General features: G+C 34.1%; 1 protein-coding gene across 1 annotated transcript; it reads right to left on the reverse strand.

The window, feature by feature from the left end:
* Positions 1 to 466: 466 nt before the first annotated feature.
* On the reverse strand, positions 467 to 1,709 carry LOC133191287 (alpha-(1,3)-fucosyltransferase C-like). The gene has a single exon (XM_061327039.1). It carries the CDS (start codon positions 1,707 to 1,709, stop codon positions 480 to 482), a length of 1,230 nt encoding a protein of 409 aa, XP_061183023.1. The 3' UTR covers positions 467 to 479.
* Positions 1,710 to 14,428: the final 12,719 nt, after the last annotated feature.

Genomic DNA, 14,428 nt, shown 5'->3' on the forward strand with positions numbered 1-14,428 from the left:
AAAAGCGAGTAATTTTGTTTCGCGGGTGGTGCTTCTCGCGAAATTTAAGCGATAATTAATTCCTCGCATATATTTAGGAATCTACAGTATGCTCGTTTGTAATGAAGATTCTGTTCCACCTAGATTTATAATCCATGCAAGGCACCCTCATTCAAAAAAAGAAAACGCTTTTAAAATTATAAAATCCATTTAATGATTATTTATTGAATCTAAGTTTTCTCATAATATCTGATTAATTTACTATGAAAAGAAAGTTAGGTTAAAAAAAACCCAAAACGATAAATTTTTTTTTTTAAACTTTAATATTATAACATTGAAAAGTTCTTTCAGAGGAGACAATAAGGAGACAATACTGATATACAGAAAAAAAACTTTGAACAGTTTAAACAGCTAATCATTGAAGATATATCTTTATACCTATACAAGCATAAAAAATATAGACATTTATAATCTTAATATAATCACATTTACATCAAGATCTAAAAATCCTTAGATTCAGAACACCCTTCTTGATTATTTGGAGTAACGATCCATTTGTATATGTCATTATAGATCCTTGTATATTTTGTAGGATTATTTAATCGCTGACAAATATTGCACATATTATTGCGCCAGTTCTCTAAGGGATACTGGGATCTGTAGTGTTTCTTCCAGTGTAAGAATTCCTCCTGCAAACCTTTGGTTTTCTCCACGTTAGCAAGATATTTTGACAACTGTTGTACAGAGGAAAAGTCATTTGTGTCTATGTAGGACTTTGGCGGACTAAAAATAGAATAATTTGCACCTCCTCTCATGATGGGAATAATGTTATGTTGAGTCACGTGATGAAGGCCTTTCTCTGTAATGTAATCACGGCATATCGCATTTTCAAATGACAAATAAAACATATATTTTGTATCTAGAATGTCAAAACATTGACTTTGCTTTAAGCCCCAACTTTCCCTAATGGCATCTATTCTTGCCTTCGGGCAATTTGGGGCTTTCAAAGAGCCACAATGACCATATATATCAATAGCCGTGGTTTTCTTCAATAAACTAACAAAGGTTTCTCTTCTAGAGGTTGTCTTGCAGTGAGATACAAACCAAGCAATGCCATGTTTATCATTCCCGACTTTTTTTCTTTCTCCGTCATTCTTTTTCTTGGAACCGTAAAACCCGTGAACAAATGGAATATCTGAATCTCTTCTATAGCTTATCGTCCAGTTCACTTTCTGGTTATACTTTTTCAAATTCCCCTGCCGTACAAATTGGCTACCAACTTCTTTCGTTAGATAATCGGTAGATTCGTATTGAGCAAATATCCAAACTTGGTGAGGCGTTTTTGCAGGTAAATCACTTCCTCCCAATAAATCAATGACGAATATCACTGCATCACTTTCATTATATAATTTTGTATCAGTTGTTATTTGACATGAATATGGACAACTTTCCCAAAGTCTTGCTTTTGTGAACGAATTCAATATTTGTATTTCCCAGTGCTTAGGATTGTAAAGGAGCACTGTTTTGATTTGGTGGATGGAGTTATTTCCATTGTTTGACACTCGAGGGATGTATTGAAGTATTTCTTTATTGTTGTAGATAAAAGCGGATGTCAAGTTTTGATTTTGATAAAAGAAACAAAGTATAACTATAATAAAAATAAACGCTCCAAATAAACATCGGTAACACTTCAATGATAATCCCGTTGATATTTCCCTGAGATATTTCATCTGAAAAATAATAACGTAGCTTTAGAAGATACTATGTGAAATTGACGATGCTTGTCTTTTATGTGAAAATTTAAAAAGCTTAATGTACTCAATTATTACGTTATAATTTATTTAAGTCAAAAAAAAATCTGAAAATAATAATTACCAAAAACAGAGCTAAATTATTCTCAAATAGAAAAAATAGAAGTCTAGTGCAAATATTGTGCATCAGACCGGAATTAAGGATACATCACTTTGTATACCAGCAGTAGAATTTTTGATACAAAATTTTTAATTTAACATTTAATCTAGAAATATTTTTGCCCCTAATAAATGCAGTACGGGTTATGGGTAATGCATGTCCTGGTATTTCGACTATTTTTCCTTTTCATTAGTCCATGCTATTTCATTCCTTAATGCTGCATGCATTAACGGAGGCCAACAGTTTCCATTCAAGTATTTTAAACCTGATCATTCTTTTTGTCAATGAAGGTTAGAATTCTAGAGAAGATTTGCCATCATACTAATAGCCGATTACTGAGTACACTTTTCCGTAGACAACGAGAAAACTGGATTAGAAAACTAGGCACAGCCTTTCCTTATGGTAGCAATGACAATGTCAAAAGTGTTGGGAATCTTTCAAGCCCACGGTGTAGCAATGTGAATGTGATCGGACTTTTTAACAGTAACAGACGTAGGCGTAGTCATTGCCATTGGTCTTACAATAAATCTATTATACACGATGTCTCCTTTGATTCACTACTACTTTTTGTAAATAAAACAATTAGGCCTTCATCACATTCGTTCAAAACTTTACTCCCTTTGAAAGTTTTGAATAGTCTATTTGTAAAAGTCAAGGAAAGCCTATATTTGGATACTTCGACATCAGAATACAGTTTCAGGTCTGTGTTAATGGATATTGCAAATCATAGGCTCTTTAAACCGCCACGTTTCTCGGAAATAACAACCCGGTTTTTTTTTCCTTCAACTTCAACATACCAACAAATGAATTGATGCAGTTAATACTTAGTATAAGTAATATTCTTAATCATAAAAAAGTCCAGTCTTGTAATCCACCATTTTTCAAATTGAAGTCCACACTTGCAGTTCTTACAAATATAAATTGTCAATTGTTTCCAAAATTTTTAATTATAAAAAAAAACTCTACAGTGCCTAGATATCGAACATCTGAACAGGGGGGGGGGATCCAGCAATTTTTGAAGGGGGAGGGGGTGTGTTCCAGATCGGTGCCCCCAACACACATGCATAGAATCACACCAAAGCCACTTCAAGGGCGTCGCAACATTTTTTTTTCAGAGATGGGGGTAACCTCCTAAAAGAGTTGACAAGCAAAATAAATAAAATAAAATAAAAAATACTCAAACAAAAACAATCTGTGCACCACACTCTTTAATACTATTGGAGGGGGGGTGCTTCCTCTAACTTTTCGTTACATTTAATCTTTAAAATACTCGTATTCTGACCTTTCGGCAACAAAATGGGGGGGGGGGGGGCATTCAAATCAAAACTTATATATTAAACCTACAGCAAAAGATTATTCTCAGAAAATGAACACCGCTCCCTCTTCATACTACGGGGACATTTTAAACCTTTCTCTTCATTGATTAAAATATCCCCATAAAATGAGGACAGAAATATTCTCTTATGCATACTCCCATCATGATTTTTATGCATACTTCTTAAAATAAGTTACTTCAGAAGATGGTCCAAAAATGGAATAGCTTAAGTTCGCCGGAGTTTTCCGATGAAATCAAAGTGAAACCTTGCATGTTAGTTGTGGGTGTTCGGGACCCTGGACCGGGGTTGTGAAGGTACACGGAGGAAAGCAAATATGCGAAACTCTACCTAGAAAGGGCAGATTACTACTTATTTTATTCAAAATATTAGACTATTAAATATCTATATTACAGAAAAAAATTCTCTCTCTCTCTCTGCAAAATTAAAGGGGGGGGTCCATCTCCCGAAACCCCCTTCTGGATCCGCCAATGCTGAAACATAATCCTCCAATGTGTTCATGTTCTTCTTCACCCTACAACTATAGACCTGCTGGACTGGACACGTCATTAACGGTGACGTAAATAGAGTTAATGATTAGGACCTTAAATCACTTATTATGGGAGGACCAAAGTTTAGGGAACCCCGATCTTTCAACTGGCATCATAATTTCATAAATATTATGAATTCGCACAGTAGAAGATTACGCCAGACGATGGGCTAAATATGAAAAAGATGGATGTTGAAATCGCGCATCAAGCAATTGTGGGGCAATATGAAAACCATCTATCCTTCTGTCTTCGACGATGCAGAAGTGAAACAAGATATAGATAGATCACACGATCAGTATGTACTGGTCCGTGCTGACAAAGCAGGAAACAACATTGCCTTTGTATGTAAGGCTCATTATTTGAATTGTATTTTAAAGGAACTAGGATTTAATTCTACAAGTGGTAATCCAACTTACACCCATAGCTCCTTTCAAAGGAGGAAATTCTTCAAAACCATACGTCAGTTTTCCATCAATCAAAATGAATTTGAATAACCTATACTGGATTCCAAAACTCCATAAAAATCCTTGCGAACACAGATACATAGCAGGTTCCAGTAAATGTTCTACCCAGCCTCTTTCTTTACTCGTCACTTAAATATTTACAACAGAGAAGGAGAAACTTCAGGAGTACAGTATAGGAGTACAGTTCAACAGTATATTCCAGAAGTGTGTAAATCAGACGTGGATACTTAAAAACTCCAAGGAACTTTTAGATTGTATATTGTTTTACGTCCCGTTCGAGAACTTTTCGCTCATATAGAGACGCCACCATATACCTGTGAAGGTTGCAAATTTAGACCTTTACTCGGCACTCAGAACCATTGGGCAGTGAGGGTTAATTATCGTGCCAACGTCTGCCGTGGCACGGGACCTCGGTTTTTAAGGTCTCATCCGAAGGACCCGCAACTTTCACTTCAAAGTGCCGAGCTCTTGGCGAAGGAACAGTTGCTACCTATTTTTATCGACTTAGGTCAGTCGCGGCCGTGATTCGAACACACGACCTTCCAATCACGGAGCGAGCGTTTTACCGACTGAGCCGACTCTCAAGATTTTAACAAAATTAATAACATCAAAACGAACGACTTTTCAACTTTATACAACCATTCCCCAAGATAAATTAAAGTCTAGGGTTTTTGACAGCTGCTTTTTAATAAAATACAACTCGTAAATAAACTTACTTTGTTATGTAGTAGGAAAGGAGAAATGCATGAAGAAAACATATGGCTGGGCCGGGAATCGAACCCGGGACCCCTGCATCACTAGTCAAGTGCTCTTCCCACTGAGCTATCTAGGCCGATATCCACGGTCCGTATAACCCGAACTTCTACATTCCACCCTCCTTAAACAGTCTTCGAAGACACAAGTTCTGGGGCCCTGCCAGGAATTACTAATTTACACACGCACTGTAACCTGAACAAGGCCCCCCACACTGGACAATGTAAAACCTCTTGACCAATGGAATGCAAGTGTACAACCAATGAATGAGTATAGGTATGAAATGTGTAGGTGGAACTAAAGGGATGGGTAGTATAACTTAATACTTTATTAGTAATAGAAAGACTTTAGATTTTATTTATTTATTTAACTATTTTATTTTATTTATTTGTCATTTATTAAATTATTCATTAAAATATACATCTTCTACAGTTACGGGTCATTTATAAAATTATTTTGTTAAAAAGCATTCTGATTGTACACACAAATACTCTGAAGTTGAAATTAAAAGATGCTTGAGTTTCTGATTGAAAATATCTAAGTAGTTTTTGGAGTTCAGGTCTTTCTACAATTTGTTGAACTTTCCATGGGTACCAATTACGCCCCCTTGTAAGCAGACCTAATTTTGTATTCATATGAAGCAGAATTAATTCAAAAACAGTTGCTGTGGCCTTCAGCTCGACATTTAGATATATCGACGACAGCAAATACAACCTATCATTAAATCAAATGCTGACTGACGTTTTTCATAGTAATTGCTAGGCCATTATTTACACACTGAATTGTCTACGGATTTTGCGTTTTTTTCCCCCGATCATGACAAGGAGCACACGGCGGATGTGACCGGTCGGCAGGGGATGTCCACTGCTCAATGGCACCTGATCCATCCTCTGATGTTTTTTGGATGTCTGTGTTTGCTCTGCTCCCGAATTGTATTGTTGAAATGGACATTGAACTTGAATACTGTTCGTTATCTTCATATTTCATGTATTGTCCCAAAGCCTACTCTTAACCACATGTAAGCAGGAAAAAAGAAAAGTATTATGTATTTTCATCACAATTTTATTATGCAAAAATATAAGAATAAATTCGGAAAAGTAATAACCAATTCTCAATTTCGGAAATGGAATAAGTATAATTTCAGTGTCTATATCATTCTACTTTTAACGGGTTCCGAGAGACAAACAACTATATTACTGGAAATGTATAAAATAAAATTTTGTCTTTAGAACAATTGGTGGATCACTGTATTTGTCAAAGTGGAACAGGTGGAAAATATGGTGATGTAGACATATTACTGAATGTCAAATCTGTATTTTTTTCAAATGTCATGTAAATTTTGGATTTACTGGTTGGAGTAAACACAAAATTCATTTACTGCCACCCGTTAAATTTAGAATCTACAAATCCAAACAAACACGAACCATTCATTATTCGTTGGTAAATTCTCTGATATATGTTTGATCCTTAATGCTGACCAGGTCCTGAGGCCATTTTTATGATGAATGACCTGATTGAAAAAGGTAATTGATCTAATTTGTTTTCTGTACAAACGCCCATCTGTGTCAACAAGTATTAATATGATTATTATCTAGCATCAAATGTAAGTGATATCTGGCAAAATATTTTAGTGTCAGTCATCTGCTTGCGATCTTTGACCTCTGAAAGAGAGAGAAATGATTTCCAGTAGTAGCATCTTAGTAGCCCGGATTATCTATTTATTTTAAGGACACAACAGCCATCGTTTATATTAATAATTCTGTTGAATTGTCCTGCAATCCGGCAACATTACCTTTAGCGATTTCTTGTAATAAATTATTAATTTCAACAATCAAACTTTAATGAATCATAGAGCAAAGTTGGCTTACAAAACATAAGTGGAGTCTACTTTGTTAACTGGGTATATTATTTGGAATGATAAAAAAGAAGCTTTTTGCCAAGATGACATTGAAATTATATTAAATTAAGGGCCAACTAACAATTAAATTGTATGACAAATGAGATGACTTCCAGGGTTTCCTTATTTATGTTGTACATGTAATATTCCGCTATCACCTGCGTATGGTGTTTATGTCTACGCCCAACTTATTCGATATTCAAGATCATGCTCTGAGTACTATCATTTTTTAAACCGGGCAGACTACTAACAGATAAGTTGATGTTACAGGGATTTCAACAACCTCGTTAAAACTCAGCTATTCGTAAAGTCTATTATCATTATTATGACCATGTTAGCAAAAATAAACTACCATTGAGTCGTTTTTTGGCTGGCATGTTTTATGTCAAATGTTATGCCTTTGTTTTTATAATTTGACTTTGGAATATTCCGTCTACCTGATCATACACAGAGCTCACGGCAGGTATGACCGGTCAACAGGGATGTTTATTCCTAGGCACCTGATCTCATCTCTGGAATTTCCAGGGTGGTCTGTGCCCTGTTTACAGATTGTATTGTTTGTAGATTTTTTGAGATCGATCACTGTTCGATATCTTCATTCTTTTTCATTAACTATCTGAAATATATAAAACTCAAAATTATATTTACTTTTTCATTTGTTATCTCTTTTATAGTACATTGCGATTTCTTGGTAGCTCGTTAACCAATCTCAAAGATTTTTTCAGAGGTGGTGTATCTATGAAATATAGAGAAAGAACAGTTTTCAAGCTCATAGTCCATTTAAACAATACAATCGAAAGCAGAGCAAACACAGACCTCCAAAAACATCAGAGGCGGAATCATGGAGGAGTAAGCATCCCCCGTCGACCGGTCACACCACCGTGTGCTCCTTGTCATGATCAGGTAAACGATAAAATTCGTATAAATTCCAGTGTGTAAATAATGGCCTAATAATTAGTATGAAAAACGTCAGTCAGCATTTGACCTAATGAAAGATTGTATTTGCTGATAAGATCATTGTATCGACCATAGAACTTAAGATCGTGACTTCAAACGAGACTGTTAAATCAACAGTATTGATATCCTTGTTTCATCAACTTGTTGGTTAATAGCTTGACTCGTTTTAAAAATTGATCGTACGCAGAGCATGCTCTTGTGTATAGAATCAATTGGGAGACATAAATCCCGTCTTTACATTTATATATTTACATTGATATTTTAGACCCCCTTGTAAGAAAGATCGAGCAAAGCAGTCATTTATTATTAATGTTTGGTCGGAAAACACATCTTTAATTGATTTTAAAATATTACTTTATTTTAACATTGTATTCTTTAACATTATTAAAGAAAGCTCTCATTTTTTAATCAGGAAATGCTTTCACTAACATATTTCATGTAAGTTTGTTTTACAAAGTTAAATATTTCAATGACATAGAATCATTGTACATTGTTTAAGTTCCATTTATGGCTGAAATAAAAAAGATTGTCAATTTTACTGCAAGTATATATATCTCATATAAGGCAGCTATCACTGATGTTGTGACATTCATGTATTAATTCAGTATTCATTCTTCCCTTCAGCCACCCGCCTGAGGAATACCCTGCCAGACACACTAGTTGTCTTGCTAACCCTGGAGGCCTTCAAGGCAGGGATCCAGATGGCCGAGTAAAGGCGAACTTGATTTTTAAATGTAAATACAGACTCTTTCAAGTTTACAGTCCTTTGTCGCCGTATGTACAGAAGTTCGACAATACTCAGTCAACTGAGGGATGAGCTTTGATGGAAGAAGAAGATTCTCGGTATAGTTATAGATGGAAATTGTTCTTTCTGAATAATAATGTGTATTATTTTTAATTCCACTTCTGTCATAGTTTGGGATCAATACAATGTAAATACAGAATTGAATCAATATCTCACAGATGTTTAATAAAAGTTTAATCGCCACCATGTTAATGCTACCAATAGGTAATTTACTACTTTATACATAAAGAGAGAGAGTCGTTGAAAGAGCTTGCATCTAGTATTAATCAATGAAGGTTATTATTTCTTATTCTGACAATCATCGTGAGAACTGACAGTAGGAAATAGGTAAACAAAGCTTAACTTAGATTATAAAAGTTCATGACCAAATAAAGTGTTGAAAAGATGTATTGCTTAAGTCGCTAATGGAAGGGGTCATATTTTGAATGCGTTTGATAGGGGGTGGGGAATTGCTTAAGTCACCAAATTGAAGGGGGCTATTTTGTATGCGCGCGTGTTTGTGACGGGTTGGTACATTCAAAATAGTAAATAAGTTGATGATTAAAAATCATGAACTGAAATACTTAGAAAAGGATATCTCACTCGTCATTTGAAGTATTTTAATCCTATTTACATGTACATAGTCGAACGGACTCCTGGGTACACTAAATTCGCCTAAGTCGATTTCAGTAGGGTGGTAAAATTTTTGCTGTGGGCGAAAAGTTTCATGTTTGTCAAAGTACATTCGCACCAACAAAAGGTAATGCCCAGTGCTTTATAAGAAAATGATTAACATTGCTCATCCTTCAAAACGTGTCTAAAATACTCATTTTCTTTATTTCTTCAAATGTTTGATTATACATTACCGATTAGATTCCCTCAAGTATTTTATTTTCCCTACTCATGCAAAGCAACCAAATTTGTATCAGAACAACCGATTTTTTTTACATAAAGTGAAGCATTATTGCAGATTGTATCCGAACAACCGATCATTTCGTTATTGCAGAATTGAATATATATATATATATATATATATATATATATATATATATATATATATATATATATATATATATATATATATATATATATATATATATATATAGATGTGTGTGTGTGTGTGTGTGTGTGTGTGTGTTTATTTTATGCATTGCGACCAATGGTAGCTAAAATTTTAAAGAATAACATTATTTTAATTGAAATTATAGCTCTTTGTTACATAAAACTATATATGTACGAAAATTGACATCTCTACACCCCGCACCTTATTTTCTGTTATATTTTGAAAATTTGAAACATGAATTTAATAGCTTACCCAGAATTTAGTTACTTTGTCAGATGGCTACAAAATTGAACATCAGTAATTTGCTTTGGTAGTTATAATAACTTTGGCATATTTTGACACCACCTCCCCTCCCCCCCCCCCACCCCATCCCCCTTTCCGATGAAATGTATGGAGATAACGAACAGTATTCAAGCTCAAAAGTCCATTAAACAATACACATTTTGGAGCAGAGCAAACACGGACCTCTAAAACATCAGAGGTGGGATCAGGTGCCATGGAAGAGTGAGCATCCCCTACCGACCGGTCACACCCGCCGTGTGCTCCTTGTCATCCTCGGGTAATAACGTCAGCATTTGACTTAATGATAAATTGTATTTGCTGACAAGGTCATTGTATCGACCATAGAACTTATGACATGACGACTTTAAACGAGACTGCTGATATTCTTGTTGCGGTAAAAATTATTAAACTATATATTTGATGTATTTTTTATACTGGACTTTACAGAATTTATGCTATAATTGAAACGGATAATCTTCAAGTGACTCGATTTCAAGGAGGATAATGAGTAATGATTTTATGGTTTTGTTCATGTTCCGATGGCTGATCGATGTCAATCAAATCTCTTCTATAGTTCACTGTGAGTTACCTATTGCTAGCACACTTGTTGATTGACAAGCGCAAAACTTTACACCCAAAAGAAAACAAATTATCATTGGTTTGAAACCGATTGTATGAACTTGATATACATCTCCACATGAAGCAGAATTTATTTGCATCCCCAGATGCATCCATGTACATTTGGTCTAGGTTGTTCTAATATTTGCTTGCAAATGGATCTGATCTGAACATTTTCTCTTAGTCACCTACTTGAAGATTTGCAGCATTCGAAGGAAGTCTGATGGAAATAGACCTGCTCTGAACACTTTTACCTGGTCACTTACTTGAAGATTTGCAGCATTCGAAGCAAATCCGGTGCTAATGGACCTGGCCCCAGGATCATGAAACAGACTTAAGACAAATTTCCAATCGCCTGTAAAATGTTGATTTATTAACGAATTAATCTCTAAACTTGCAGATAACAACTCTTTTGTAAAGAATGCTCTGAATATTTTCACTTGGTCACTTAAACCGGTACTTGAAAGATTTGTAGCCATTCGAAGCAAGTCTGATGCAAATGGACTTGCTTTGAACATTTTCACCTGGTCAACTACTGAAAGATTTGCAACCATTCGGAGTAAGTCTGAAGCAAATGAACTTACTATGAACATTTTCACCTGGTCACTTCCTTTAAGTTTCTAGCATTCGAAGCAAATCTGATAAAAGGTATCCTGCAGGTTTGAATGAGGTAGGGTTATGTAGTTTCTGAGGTTATAGATCACCATAGTTTAACATTACAAATATAACAATAATTGTCCTAACTCAAATATAGTATGAGAAGCAAACCTAGTTTGCTATGGCTAGCTTTTAATCAATAAAAGTTCGTTTGTCTTGTTGAAATGCAGAAAGTAATTGTTGACTCTTACATAATATACTGTTATATGCCCGTATTCCCAAATGAACCTACAGACCTGTTAGAACCAATCGCACAAATGAGATAAAATAACCCGTCTGGGATATGATATCCCAAATAAGATATAAATTTACAGTGCAAAAAATGATTTTTTTTTTTTTAAATTTTGGCTATAAATATCATAAAAAGGAATAACTTTTGGCAAGCAAGCTTTTCTGCAAACCTACAGGTTTGTTAGATTGATCCTCAAGTAGTGTAGGAACTTCCAAGGGATCAATCTTCTAAACAGTGGACACACAGAAAATGTCGTTAACCAAAAGTTATTCCAATAAGTATCTTGATGCGGATTTATGATATTTATAGCCAAAATAATATTTTCATTTTTTGCACTGTAAAATTATATCCCCATTTGGGCGATTGGTCCCAACCTGATAAACACAATAATTTATATGGACATTTACATGATTAATTCCATTCATACCCATGGGGTACAGTTAGAGTAATAGGAAAACAAACATTTACATACCTCTCTCTAGGTGAAATACATGCACAAGGTCTGCCTTTATTTGTTAGAGAAGTATCATCATGTTTTATATAAAGTAAATAAAATAATTGCATTGCAAAATATCGAGCCCTTCTTCGGCGTGCTGCTGGCATTTAAAAGGATCCGTTATACATGCTACTCATTGCTCTAAATGTGGTGCTAAAAATACCCTCAGCTCAATTTTATTGAATATATTTTTGTCTGTGGGCTGTAAACATAGGGAAAGCTGTAATAACCATAAACCACCAAATAAAGGGTTAATAGCAGTATGGAAACTTGGTTTTCAATATAAAAGAGTTATTTGTTATTTAAGGGAATAAACAAATAAAACCCTTTTTCGGACCTCAAGCATTTAAAATCCAATAAGTAGACCCAGTCACGGTCTAGAAATCACTTAAGTGTCCGAACTACACTCTATACCCGTCAATTCATGACAGGCTTGTTGCTAATTATATTATTCTAATCTCGCCCGAATACAAAATAATTTATCAACGCTTGGAAAAGACCAAACTTTCTACTTGCAATCGGAAAAATACGATCATTTATTCATGCATTTTGTAAATGAAAAACAACATGTCCACTAATATCCTAAAATATACAATTATTATACAATACAAATGGAATATTATACAATTCAAATGGAAAGATGTGCAATGCAAATGGAAAATTATACAATAAAAATGGAAAAATACACAATACAAGCGGGAAATTACAGAATAAAAATGAAAAATTAAAGAATACAATTAAAAATTATACAATTCAAATGGAAAATTATACAATGCAAATAGAAAATTGTAGAATACAAATGGAAAATTATACAATACAAATTGAAAAATATTCAATACAAATAAAAAAAAATACAATATAAATGGAAAAAATTATACAATACAAATAGAAAATTGTAGAATACAATGGGAAATTATACAATACAAATGGAAAAGATCGAATATTGCTACGTTTGACGTGCCATAGTTATCATGTTAAAACTTCGTAATTTATCAGCCAACAACACACTTTATCCACCCGGGAAATTTTTAAATGATATATAAATTTCTGTAAAAGATAAAAGCTCAGTCTACGGCATATCGCTTTTTCTTTGCTTATTGCAGATACTGGACGAATTTTTGTTTTAGCAATTCACAAGATGAATTCCCATAAAAGCGCGGCGAATTGAATTTTTATCATTGCTGCTGTACTCACCTACAGTCCAATTCTACTGACGGTTAGTTACAGGCTTATAGCAGGAAGAAATTAAATACTTTGTTTAACATCCCACAGTTAGTTTAAGAGCAGAAGTATTCCACCCTATCTCTTTTTGTAAATACTTGAAAAATACCATTTTCATTTATAATTGACGTGTTCTTTTTACATGTTAACGACTTTATCTTGATACCTGTTGTATATACATACACATATTTTACTGATAAATTATTCGCACAACTTACTAACATCCTTTTGATATGTAAATATATCAAAAACTTACAGTGTTATAACAGGTCCGTAGAAACGGTTTCTAAAGTGGAAAGGAGGGGGCACCCCCCCAATAAAAAAATCTGACAAGCCAAAAAAAACCTCCTTAACTGCTCATTTCCTGGAATTTGCCAGTGCTCGACCTTACAGCAACAAAAGGTGGGGGAGGGGGCAACAACCATCATCTAAAGGTAAATTTACTATAGCAAAATACTATAATACTTAGGAAAAAGTCGGTGGGTGGGGGCGCCCCCCCTCCCTCGCGTTCTACGGGCTTGTATCAATTGCTTAACCATTATTTCCATGCCCATTCACATCAAAACTTTTGTTTTTCTTTTTTAAATGATTCGATGTTTCAAGTTTCACCCATTGACATTAAAAGTTCAAATTCAATTGTCTCTAATGTCCAAAAGATTAAACTTGTGTATGAATCATGAAGATTTAAGATGATGTCTTTTTACGGTTGTACAAGATTGATATGAATTTCCATTGAATGCATTTTTTGTGTATTATACTGCTTATGAATACGGAAAAATTATAATTCTTCATTTACTTTTACGTATTATCATAGAACATGTTCAAAAAGAAAAATTCTATTAGGTACATGTATGACGTTTCTTGATGATAAATTAAGGTAGTTATTAGGTATAAATAGGACACTTCACAGCACTTTTTTTTTATTAACTTAAAAGATAAAAGCAAAATTTTCCCAAAATTACAAAGTTCAGAAAAGTTTTGGACCTTTTAAAAGTTGTCAAAATACTGCGATTGATTATTTCCAATAATAACTTTAAAGATATTCTGAGCAACCATTGAAAAGTCTCAATCAAAACAAAATGAAATTACAAGGTTCACTGAATCTTATTGTCTTTTTTTTATCCTTTGAAGTCTATACAATCAACTTAAACAAAATAAGCACTGTTACATTCGCTTCTAGTATAGTTAATTTCAACTATGCCTTCCATATACAAAAAAACACACGGATTAAAGAAAGTAGCTGGCCCATA

The sequence above is a fragment of the Saccostrea echinata genome, unplaced genomic scaffold, assembly GCF_033153115.1.
Source record: "Saccostrea echinata isolate AGI-Se365-2 ecotype Australia unplaced genomic scaffold, CSIRO_AGI_Sech_v1 ptg000023l, whole genome shotgun sequence".
Lineage (NCBI taxonomy): Eukaryota > Metazoa > Mollusca > Bivalvia > Ostreida > Ostreidae > Saccostrea > Saccostrea echinata.